The sequence below is a fragment of the Actinia tenebrosa genome, unplaced genomic scaffold (assembly GCF_029948245.1).
Source record: "Actinia tenebrosa isolate PJP-AT-01 unplaced genomic scaffold, QUT_ActTen_1.0 PGA_scaffold1__47_contigs__length_23844297, whole genome shotgun sequence".
Classification (NCBI taxonomy): domain Eukaryota; kingdom Metazoa; phylum Cnidaria; class Anthozoa; order Actiniaria; family Actiniidae; genus Actinia; species Actinia tenebrosa.
Genome location: NW_028292578.1, coordinates 2,161,273 through 2,173,667, shown reverse-complemented (window position 1 = coordinate 2,173,667; position 12,395 = coordinate 2,161,273). Strand labels below are relative to the sequence as shown.

The following is a 12,395-nucleotide window of genomic DNA, read 5'->3' as shown; positions in this document are numbered from 1 at the left end:
ATAAACATATTTTTCAGAATCGTGCAGCGCCGCTGGCAAAGTTTGATAAATATATACTACGGCATATATATATATATATATATATAAAGTAATTGGAAATTTATGCCTTGCCTACGCAGCCCTTCAGCCATTTGACGCAGAACCGTTCATTAGCAAATCCGGTCCAGGTCAGTCTGTGTCTTTTAGTGACCGCCTTTCTAGAACAAAAAACTTATATAGCACATTCTTAGAATCCGCAGAGATAGAATTTAGTTTTTGCAAGAGATTTGAAGTAAATTTTGTATTTATGATACAAATGAGTGGTCGTGTTGTTTTTCTTAGCAGTTTTGTTGAGCTTTTGGAGCTCTCTCCTTCTTCCCGTCTCAGAGACTCCCATCAACTCTGACTATAAACCTTTTCACGTGGATCACTCACGTGTGCGTGCCGTAATCAGATCCAAAGTCACGAGCCTAATTATGTAACCGCTGTCTGGTATGACTGCGGCTCAACCCTTCAATCCACGTTAGTAGTAGTTCAATGTCGACATAAGTCTAAACACTCGACCAAAAAATGTCTCGATAAATATTTCTTCCAGCTCCTTCCCAACCTACAACTAACTTGGTTGGTTCATGTTAGGGTTTGGGAAGAGTTTTTCGACATTTGAATGAGATGACAGCTTTGGATTTTGAAGATGGATTAATTGGAAGTGAAGCAACCGGCGGCTTCATCGAGAAATATGAAGCTAAAGAAGTCCTGGGATCGTAAGTGCAGCTGTTGATATAAGCATTTTTAAACATTATTTAAGACTATTTTATAATTGGGGTTCATTTGGGGTTCATTCTAATGGTATCTGTTTGTAAGGAGTTGGCTTTTCGTATTAAAACAAGGTTACTTCTACTATACGCCATAGTGTTCTGCTCGTTTTAATAGCTGTATACCTTCTGTACGAAGTTCAAGGTGAAGTGTTTTTACTCTAACGCCAGTAAAAATACTCGAGTATATCGAAATAATTCATCCTAAGGGAAAATTTTAAAGTACCGAGCACAACAGGTAACATTCTAGTTCAAGGAAGTTGCAGCTATCCATTTTTTTACTGCGACAAGTAACATTTCATAAACAACTTTGGGCTTGAATTTTCAAAAACCTAATTTAATAAATTAAGCTTAATGTTTTAGTAACCTAGCTAGAAAACATCGAGTGAAGAATGAAAAACCAGAATTCGGCTATTGAATGTCTTGGACTTTGAATATTTTGGCAGGAAGTTAAGAAAAAGCGAAACTTTAGAAGCGCTATTAGCTGCCAAGAACCGTTTCATCTGAGTAATTTTTTTACTTCTGAATTGTTTTAGAAAATAAAAATCTCCTAATCAAGGTTTATTAACTAAAATTGTCTTATTTTTCGTTGAGAGTAACTATTATTATCATAAAATCGCATTTCCTTGGTCACATGAAACCGTATTTTCCTGGAACACCTAAGTTTTCTAAATTTAGGTTATTGTTTACATCCTCAATCTGCGTGAAAGGCTAGTAAGCCCTTCTATATACCAATACGTGTAAACTGTTTGTCTCTCGTTTATAATTAACACACAAAAAACCTCAAAATCGACCTCAGAATCTTCAGCTTATAACGTCTGTGTTTCAAAATTTAATTTATTCTAGCTGGTGTTCTCAGATGTGAAATATTTTTTAACAGCTGTTAAAGGTGTTGCTCATGATCTTATTTGACACCATATGATGTTTGTAGATATGTTATGAGTTCCTCTTCCTTATAGACTAATCCTTATATATTTATTTTAGGCTTAACATGTGCTGTTCCAACTTTAAATGAAATGATTACGAAATTATAGTTTTTACGTTTTAAAATAATCTCTGTTGCATTTTAACCTTAAATCTACTTATGTTGAAGACTCAGTTTTGCATTATCAACAGCTAGCAGTTGTCTTTCATCAGACATGTTAGAGAAGAGCTGCACTGAGTTTGTGTGTGTTGACTCTGCTTATACTTGTTTTGTAGACTCAGTTGTACATTGCTCATTAATAGCACTTGTCTTTCCTCACACCTGTTAGAGAATAGATGCATTGAGTCTATTGCTGATGGGTATTCTTGTGTTGTAAACTCGGTCATGCATTGCTCATTAACAGCAGTTGTCTTTCCTCACACCTGTTAGAGAATAGCTGCATTGAGTCTATTGCTGATGGTTATTCTTGTGTTGTAAACTCAGTCGTGCATTGCTCATTAACAGCAGTTGTCTTTTCTATTTCAAGAAGGCATTGTTTTGCCTAAGTGTCATAATAATAATACATAATAGAATCCTTTAAACAAACATTCCTGCATAACCCAACACAGTTAATTCCAATGTGATCATGATGTAGAACTGTGTTGAATCAGATTAGTCCAGAGGTTGCTTCAGGGTTTAATAAATGTAAAGTTTGGCTTCTTTGTTTTGGTTTGCTTAATCTTGTAATACCTGCAGCACAATTTTATGCATATAGTCGTATTTAGATGTAAATTAAGTACTTTGTATTTAACAATATTTAAACAGATCAATATTTAAAGAATCAATTGAAACCACCTATTAATAACTTCTTATTTAAACATTATTTTTATATTGAAATTGAACGATAAAAACATGTTAAAAATGTGACGACATTTCGATGTTGCACAACGTCATTAGCGTGTCAAAAATGAACTAGAATAGTAGAATATGTATAGAAATAATAACAATAGATATATAATAACATAATCAGTTTGGCATGTATGGAATCTGATTCATTCAAACTAGGTTTGAGTTGTTTGATCAGCAACATCTCATTAGAGTGCAAATAATATACTTGTGAAATAGTTAGGATGAAATAGGAGATAGTTAGCGCTTAATTAGACAAAACATAGGAATTCAGTGAGGCATGATAAGGGCATGGGCGTTTACTAGAGTAACAACTCAATACGCAAATGAATAGATACAAAAATGTGAACATGTCAAACTATATGAAGGAAAAGCATGTACAACAAAATATTGTTTCAGTTTTTGCAAGTGTGTTTAAAAATATTTTAAAATGCGTGCCCTTGAGTAGCACGCATGTACTAGTTTACCCGTCACGGCACACCTATTTTAACTAATTAGACTTAGGCAACCAAAGGTTAGTAATTAGTTAGCTAGCTATCTATTTCACAGGTATATTATTTGCACTCTAATGAGACAGTCAAATCTGTCTTTGCACTTTTTCAAATCAGCGCACAAGATTTAGAACTGTTATTTCATGAGGTATAACCAATGACTACTTAAGAAATCTTTTATGCTATTTGTTTGAAAAACATTGTTACTGTATCTTTCTCTTTTGCAGTGGAGCTTCAAGTGTTGTTCGGAAGTGTACAGATAAAGTTACAGGGAAGGAATATGCAGTGAAAATTATTGACAAGCTCAGCGATCTAGGAGGTGTCGACATTATTGGCACTACAAAAGATGAAATTGACATCTTACTCAAATTACATGGACATGAAAATATTAGTGAGTACTTTTACATATTTAATATATAACCATCAATGAAATATCTATTTGCAGGGCCGTAACCAGAACTTTTACAGGGAGGGTGCACATCAAATAAAATCGGACCATTGATCGTTTTTTTTATTACCAACTCAGTGGCGTAACTAGGGATCTTGCAGGGAGGTGCACAGGCAATAATTTGCAGAACCAAAAAGAAAAAAAAGGTAACCAAAAGAAAGCAGAACCAAAAAAAAGGAGATGGATGAGTGGACCTTAAGCTTTTATAGGGGGGTGCACACCCACCCTGTGCTCCCCCCTGGTTATGGCCCTGATTTGCAGTAATTATTATTTATCTTAATAAATATTTGTATCTTGGTTTCTTTCAGTTGGACTTGTGGATGTTTATGAGTCATCAGCATACTTTTTCTTAGTATTTGAGTTGTGAGTATTTTGTAAATGTACAGTACATGTTCAATTATAGACCCCTTGCAGCAAGTCAGAATGCAGCTCAATCTAGTGGACAAAACAATAGGTTCCAATTCTCAGGAGATTGGAATCATTTTGTTTCGTCCCTCAGATCAAGCTGCTTTGATGTCACATGCAATGGGTCTATGAATCAGTTTTGTAAATTTTAAGGGCTTAGTATTGCAACTAAAGTAAAACTCTGGTGGTACAGTGACTAGAAATCTTGAATGACAGACAGAATACAGGCAGCATGGCTGTAAGGATGGGGAACAACAGAAATAAATGGTAAAAATGGATCTTCCCTGAGATGTAAAAAGTTAACTGAAAATCTGTGGGATAAGAAGGGAGATGAGGTTGTTGGGGGAGGGGAGGAGTACAGAAAGTTAAAGTGGCCAGTGACCTAGCTTATACTGTACTTTGTGCAATATTCTTATTTGAGTTCATTTTATATTCTGCTTTCAGTGCTAAATCAGGAGAACTCTTTGACTTTCTAACAAATGAGGTCACATTATCAGAGAAAAAAGCCAGGTACTGTACTATACATGTATAATAACATGTAAAGATACTAAAAAAAACACACAAATCTGTATGGCTAGGGTGAGGGATCTTGATATTCATATCTTTTGGAATTGAAAATTGAGCTAACTTTGCCGTAACTGTAAAAAAAACTTTACTCACATTTTCGATGTCCTGTGATGTTACCATCACAGTATCATGCCCTGTTATGTTGATTGGACGGATGTTGTCAATTACCCTGTTTTACTAAGACATCGCCACACCTTACCTAACCTCTTTGTACTCAGTTGCACATAAGCCCTTTTACTATGACGTCACAGCCTGTTTAAAAGAAGGACAAGATGGCAAAGAAATTTTTTGCCGTTTTCTTTGTGTTGTTGCTAAGTGTTTTGTGCCCCTACCTTGACCATGATTCTCCTTGACCATAAACAAATGATTGTTTTCATGTGCTGTCATAGTGAAATAGGGCAATTAATTCCATACCATGTCATCTCTGTTTGCCAAGTTGGGGTTAAAAATCAATTCTAAAGCCTTAACACACATATTCCATTCTTATTTGACTGTAGGAAGATCATGAGAGAAATATTAGAGGCTGTTGTATATATGCATGATCTGGAGATTGTCCACAGAGATCTTAAGGTTAGCATTGGAACAAGTTTAAAACTGCCAATTTGGAAAACAACCTGTTAGTTTATAAAATTTTATTACAGCTATTTTTAAAAAGGTTGAATACTGCATACTGAATAGTGCATTTCAAGACCAAAATTCATTGTGGGTCATAGTGACATTGTCTAGAGTAGGATTAATAATTATTATTTATTCTATTCTTAGTGTATTCCATCTGAAACAATATACTAACTACGTTAATTGCTGTATATTTACTTTTTATTTCAAATTAACAAGACCCACAATGCCGTATGCAGTATTCAGTATTCAACCTTTTTTGAAATAGCTGTATACAGTAAGCTAGAAAGGAAGTATATAATTTATCACTAGCTGTTTGATCCCATTTATGCAGCTAGTGATAACTGATAAATTATCCTCCTACAGTAGTTGTTAGACAGAACTGTTATCCACATGTATGTTATTATTGAAATATTTTGATTCCCAAAGCATTGATTTATTACCATAATTCAGGTATTAAAATCATGGCCCATCAGGCCCCAATCATGATGACCTGCCATATTAGTCTTAGCTCAGTCATACCTCATTTCTGGCTTAAACATTACTGGTCAAAATGACTGGCAAGGCAAAGATTTGACAGACAAATTCCAATTCTGACTGGACTATGTCAATGACCAGCCATTATCTAATCACAACATTATCGGATTACCAAACATACAGTACAATGACAAAAGAGCTGGTTATCTAAAAATTGCAATTTTTCCCTTATTATCAGCCAGAGAATATCTTACTTGACAATGATTTAAGAATAAAGATATCAGACTTTGGATTTGCTGTCATGCTTAAGGAAAATGAAATGTTAAAAGGTATGTAAACATAGAGTGTACAGTCAACTCTCATTACAGCAGATACCTTCGGGACCATCACTTCATGTCCATAATAGCGAGCGTTCGCAATAGCAAAAATTATTTATGGTCATTTCTTTGTCAGTATTTTTGTCTGGCATTTTTCTCCTGTCTGTAATAGCAAGGTGTCCATAATATTGGGGTGTTCCCAAGGTGAGAGTTGACTGTATTTAAGTGATATTACTTCTGCTTGGCAAACTTTAGCAAACTTCATAACCAATGCTGATGACCAATGATTATTGTCTCATGATCGCTGGTTGCTTGACCAATCGCAGCACTCTTCATGTATACATGTATACTCTATATTCAAGTCTAAAATTATACTATACTCTCCAACAAGGTTTGCTCAACACACCACAGATATGTTCAATATTCTATGTGGAAAGGGATCAGAGAGGAACAACACTTCAAATGAACCCATCTCACATAACAGGTTTAGTCAGGCATTGAACTAGTGACTCCGGGCTTGAACTGCTGTGAAAAAAGGCAGTGCTGTAATAATGGGGCTTATTCACCCAGCAGGCATGTTGGTTTGAACAATAGATTCAACAGTACTACACATAGCCTCGCATTCAAGTCCTAGAAAACAAGTTATGGAGGTTAAACAATTTTTTTTACTCTCATGGAAATAAACTATTTTGCTGCAGTGTTTTGATGGACTGTACATGCCTTCCATTTCTTGGATTATCTTTAATCATCCTCTGTTTGATCATTTTATTCTAGAGTTATGTGGTACTCCTGGCTATTTAGCACCTGAGGTACTCCAGTGTTCCATGTTTCCAGATGCTCCAGGATATGGCAAGGAAGTCGATGTGTAAGTACTTTGAAAATAAAAAAATTCATTCAGTGATGCACAGATCTTTTCTGGAATAGCAAACATGGTGAATTGTGGTCTAGCCTGGGAATAAACATATTTCATGATCATCATGCCTTATATAGTGCAGCTTGTACTAAAGCTAGAGCATAATGCACACTGTTTATTGAGTTCTGAAAAGGTCTATACAACAGAAATAGAGGATATTACATGGGTGCTTGGAGATACGAAATTTATCTTTGAGTGTTGAAAAGATCTCTCACGAGTGAGCGTAGCAAACGAGTGAGAGATTTTCAACACGAGAAGATAAATTTCGTATCTCCAAGTGCCCATGTAATATTCTGTTTATTATATAATTATCAATGAAGTATGTTTTGGCTTTTTCGGGCAATTCTTTCCGTGTATTTTTGAATAGCCATCACAATGGTGTTATTTTCACACAAGAAAATAACATGTTATTTTCACGTGTGAAGATATCAATTTTTCAAAATAGAGAAAAATAGATATTTCATTGGTAATTATATAATAAATAAGAATATTCTACCCCCCAAAGTAATGGTGAAATTTGCATCTACAAGTACTCACCCACTCATTACAAAATACATGTGTACAGTACTCCAGTTATTTGCCAGTTTTTCAAATTTAATTACTATACCCAAACAGGTATTCATGTATATTTGTAATTTCCTTTCTTTCTCTTGTTTGTAGGTGGGCTTGTGGAGTTATTCTGTATACTTTGTAAGTAGTGTGACTACCGTAGACGGAAACAGTTAGACAAGAGAATCATATAAGATGTAGAATAAAAACAATGCATTCAAACTTTGGGTAGTAGAGGCAATCACTGCATGGGAATTGTAATTTGACCTTGATGTTACATGTAAACAACTAGATAGCCATTGTAGATCCCATCCCTATAATATTAAGGTCCTGTTACACACTGCAACTCTTGGCTAAAACTTGTATGTATATGAGAATGTACATAGACTATATAGTTATATGCAACAATGTGGTAAGAAAGGTTTCTTGGGGATGTCGTACACAAAACAATTTCTTGAAACCACCATCATCCACCATGTTAATGTTGGCAGCTCGCTGGGAATGTTGGACTCTGATGGGATTGTTTACTGATGGGATTGTTTATTCAAAGAAAGTTTCAAGATGGGTGTTATTTAGCTCAATCTCGTCCTGAAACTTGTCTAAGTGACATGTCTAAGTAAAATTCAATTCATTCGGAAACTTAGATTCAGACAAGAGTTTCAACGTGCAACAGGGTCTTTAACACAAGTCAAACGAGAAATCTTATCCTCAAGGGAATGATTAACAGTAGTGTATAGAAAGACAGTGATTTGGTCCATTCTGTTGATGTTATCAATCAGATAGTGTGTTACCCTTTAGTATCCACTAAATAGTTTCTTATATTTTTGAGACGACAATATTTCGTGGTATTGTCGTTTCAAAATTTCTGATTGGCTAACGTGCGACGAAAAGGAAAGCTTCGCGACTCCGCCCAATATCGAATATATTTTCTCCCAACTAGCCGTCAATATTTCTCAAAATCGTAATTAGTTTTTTAGTATTTGTGATGTGGTATTGATTGTATTTGTGATTATGTTCATCTAGGCTGTGTGGTTTTCCACCATTCTGGCATCGTCGTCAAGTAGTGATGCTTCGAAACATAATGGAGGGCAAATATCAGTTCAGTAGCCCTGAATGGGATGATATATCCTCTAATGCAAAAGACTTAGTAAGTATATTCATGTTGCTATGGTGATTTAGGATCTTTCTTACAAACATCAGTGTCGGATCCAGGGGTAGTTCCTTGGGTTCAATGAAACCCCCCCTTTGTTAGATCTTGTGAAGCTAATAATGTTCTTTACAATCAGCAGAATGACAGCTTGTAATTCTGACTTACTAATATTGAGATGCTTTCGATGACAATTTCTTTTTCTTTTTTTTTTTTTTTTTTTTTTGTGCTAATTGGTTTGAAACTCAAAACTCGCCCCAAACGCTTGCTCGTTTTCGAAATGGCAATATATAGCAAATAGCTCGGATATTTATAAAGGGTCTTTCTCTTTTAGATATCCAAGATGTTGGTAGTTCATCCTAAAAAGAGAATAATTTGCAAAAAAGCCCTAGAACACGCCTGGTTCCAAGAAGCGAAGGTAACAATATTTAAATATAATATAAATAAACATTATAAAGATAATCGATAAAAATAACATTTATCCATTGGTGACCAAAATATTCAACAATTCTTTATAAGGTATAACATTATTTATACTAGAATGGTTTTAGGATTAATGTGAAAAGCCGTATATGCCTTGCCGCGACCTTGATGTTTTCTAGATTTTTGATTGGCTGATTTTTTTCCTCGTGCGATGTGATTGGTCTGACATTGCCGTGACCGTGTCTGTGCCGTGTTCATGCCGTTTTTCGGGTATTTGATTGGATGCAGAGTAAATGCTCATGCAATGTGATTGGGCTGGCAGTGCCGTGACCGTCTCCACCGCCGTTTTCGTGTCGTGTTTCGGGTTTTTTAATGAAGAGTAAATTCTCGTGCAGTTTTGCCATGCTCTCTTGGCCAAACCAATCAAATTGCACGAAAATTTACCCTTCATGGTCTCTTGGTTTGGCGTAAGCCTTTCCGTGTCACAACCACGTTCATGCGCGAGCTTTTCACAGTCGCAAGGAAGCTTCTCTAATGAAATGTCTTTATCTTCAGGCACAGAGAAATGAAAGGTTCTGTGCAAGATGGAAATTCAAAGTAAGTATATTGCGCAATCAGATTGCAACTTTGGGTTTTATTTTTTATAGCAATATTCATATAGGATGAGTTTTCATTTCATTTTCAAGGGGAACTATTTGCCGTTGTCAGGTTTTTCATGTGATTTTGATCATTAACTTTATCGTTATATGTTCTCGTCCAACGAAACACAAATTTTGGTAATAATTTTCAGCTAATGTTTTTTAAATGTATATAGAACATGGTACTAAAGTCCCGTTTTAATAGTCTATTTCCGAGATGCCGTGACCAAGTGCATGATAGCGAGGCTACGCGCGAAGATACGCTTGGCGGCGCGAATCTGTGTATAAGAGCGTTCTCGAGAAGTTTTGTTTTTGAAGTTTCGTTTATAAAAATTAATTGCTATATTATTGTTCAGTCGCCTGTTAAAGAGAAAACTTTTCTTGAACGCTTTTATAGTGCGCGCCGCCGAGTGTTTCTTCGCACGTAGCCGTATCTTGCACTTGATCATGGCATCTCTGAAATGGCTAGTGAACACAACGAATCGAAATAGCATGATCAAGTTTGAATAACTATTGTTCTGTGCTGACTAGCGACTGAATAGCCTCGTGTTCACGTGGAAACATAAAAGCGTTTTCACACGTATGAGAGGCTAGTCAGTCGCTAGTCAGTGCAGAACAATAGTTATTCAAATTGGTCGCCATATTTCGATTCGATTTCGATTCCTGTTTATTTTCATGGTTTTTAGGGTGCAGTGATAGCAATTTGTGCAGCTCGTGAGTTTCACCACCTAATGATATCCAAATTATTACCGGTGTCATTCGACGTGGTCTGCAACGAGCCTTACGGCAGCAAACCTATTCGCAAAATCATCGATGGATGCGCATTTCAAGTATATGGACATTGGGTCAAGAGAAATAAGGACGCCCATCAAAACCGTGCCGCCTTATTTGAAAATAAACCGCATAAAGAAAAATATAACTCAGATGGGAAGCCTAGGAATGGAAAGAAAATCCTACCATTTGATGCATCTTTTAGAGTACTTTCCTTCAGATCCAGGAAAGCTATCCCAACTAAATCTAATTAGTCTTGTGTGGAACGCCGTGCCTGAGAGGAACAAGAGCTGTTTGCCCATTGACTTGGGACGTACAGGTAGAGAATATAATAATAAGCTAACTTATTTTGCGTTTGTTTAAAGTATAATGTCATAAGTTGTCATAATCCGATTTTTTGTTGTTCCACAACGGGGAAAATGCAAGAGATGCCTCTAAAATCAATAAGAGATTAATACAAGATTTTTATTATTTGAAAAACGTTTTAAAAGAATTAAGTAAAAAACGAGTGCGCAGTTATGGATAAATATCGCCAAACTACCCAATAGCCTTTCCTAGTACTATATAGTACTTGCTCGTGCTACTGCAGTGTTCAATCTCCGTCTAACAACCCAAAAAACAACAGCTACAACGAAATACAACAACAATCTAATAAGTAATAATAATAATAATAATAATAATAATAATAATGATAATAACGGGCAGGGGAGGGGACGGGAGATGTGTGATGTTTTCAAATCAAATGCTCTTTTCGGGAGGGGTAGGTTAGTGTAGTTTGGTGTTAAACGTTTTTTCATGCAGGTTTACATTGCCCGTTTACATTGCCCGTTTCCCACATTCACTGGAAGTCTGGTAACGAACTGGCGAAGCGTGGGATTGTGGGACTTTTTGGCTCAACTACAATGTAACCTTAAGATTCTAATTTCAATCCCACAATTCCATTCGGGTTGATTCGTTTCCAGTCTTCCTCTTAGCAGAAAAGAGCAGTTGAAATGGTTTGAAATTTATTACACATAAATGACATATATTTTGTTGAGTTAATTTTATCTTTTATACGAATACAGTAGTGTCTATAATATGATCCCAAAGATACATCAAGTGTTATTTATAAGATTCCAATTATTATTCCATGGTTTTTATTTTAATATAATATTGTTTTGTATATCACGGTCGTATATATGTATATATACTTATATATATATGGATATAGGGGATATAGGAACAGACAGAAGTAATGTATAATGAAATGCAGTCAGAGGTCACGTGATCATTTTCTTTGGATTTCATCCTGCATTGAATTGTGGGGCAGTAATAAGAGTAGCGGGGAAAATGCAATTCCCTTCGAGAGAGATTACGGCTTGGCATCCTAAATGAATACCTCGCATGAATCTCATCAAGGCTACAGTTGGACCCTCCTTCAAATTTTCTTGAATGCGAAGCATACAAAAAAATGCCACAATTTCCATCGAGAAAAAGCGTGATTTCTGGCGGGAAATGATCACGTGATCCATTAAGTTAGACAGATGGATCTAGTTCAAGGCTTCGGGTTGATTGGGAGTTGGGCAACTTTGTAAATAGATTAGCTCATTCGATCATTACCTTGAAGGCGGTCTTTTTTCTTTTCAGTCTTATTTTACTGTTTCAACTGTGACGCAAAGCATGAATCTATCTGTGTTCAGAATAGACCCCTTTCGAGTGCCAAATTACCACTGTCTTTCTTTCTTGAATACAGACTCATTTACTCAGGCTTAGCCTCGAATCAGTGTCTAAATATTCACAAATACCAACGGTAAAGTAAAGAATGCGCAACTTCAACAATACGAACACTTTGAAACTTGACGGACTTTGGCTGAAACACGTGAATATTCTTCACAAAATCGAGGCTAAGCCTGAGTAAATGAGTCTGTAATCAAGAAATACAGCGGTAATTGGAACTCGAAAAGGGTCTATTTAGTATGCGCAACTCCAATTAGTTTTGATCGCATAATCGCTAGGGCAGATCCGGGGGGGGGGGGGGGGGGGGGGGGGGAGGG

At 36.0% G+C, this 12,395-nt stretch overlaps 1 protein-coding gene across 1 annotated transcript; it reads left to right on the top strand.

The window, feature by feature from the left end:
* Positions 1–480: 480 nt before the first annotated feature.
* Positions 481–12,381, top strand: LOC116297762 (phosphorylase b kinase gamma catalytic chain, skeletal muscle/heart isoform). The gene is made up of 12 exons (XM_031706050.2): positions 481–740; positions 3,320–3,483; positions 3,849–3,903; positions 4,390–4,455; positions 5,010–5,082; positions 5,843–5,933; positions 6,696–6,786; positions 7,495–7,524; positions 8,407–8,530; positions 8,865–8,948; positions 9,509–9,550; positions 10,278–12,381. Exons 1-12 carry the CDS (start codon positions 649–651, stop codon positions 10,614–10,616), a joined length of 1,251 nt encoding a protein of 416 aa, XP_031561910.1. The 5' UTR covers positions 481–648; the 3' UTR covers positions 10,617–12,381.
* The last annotated feature ends 14 nt before the right edge of the window (positions 12,382–12,395 follow it).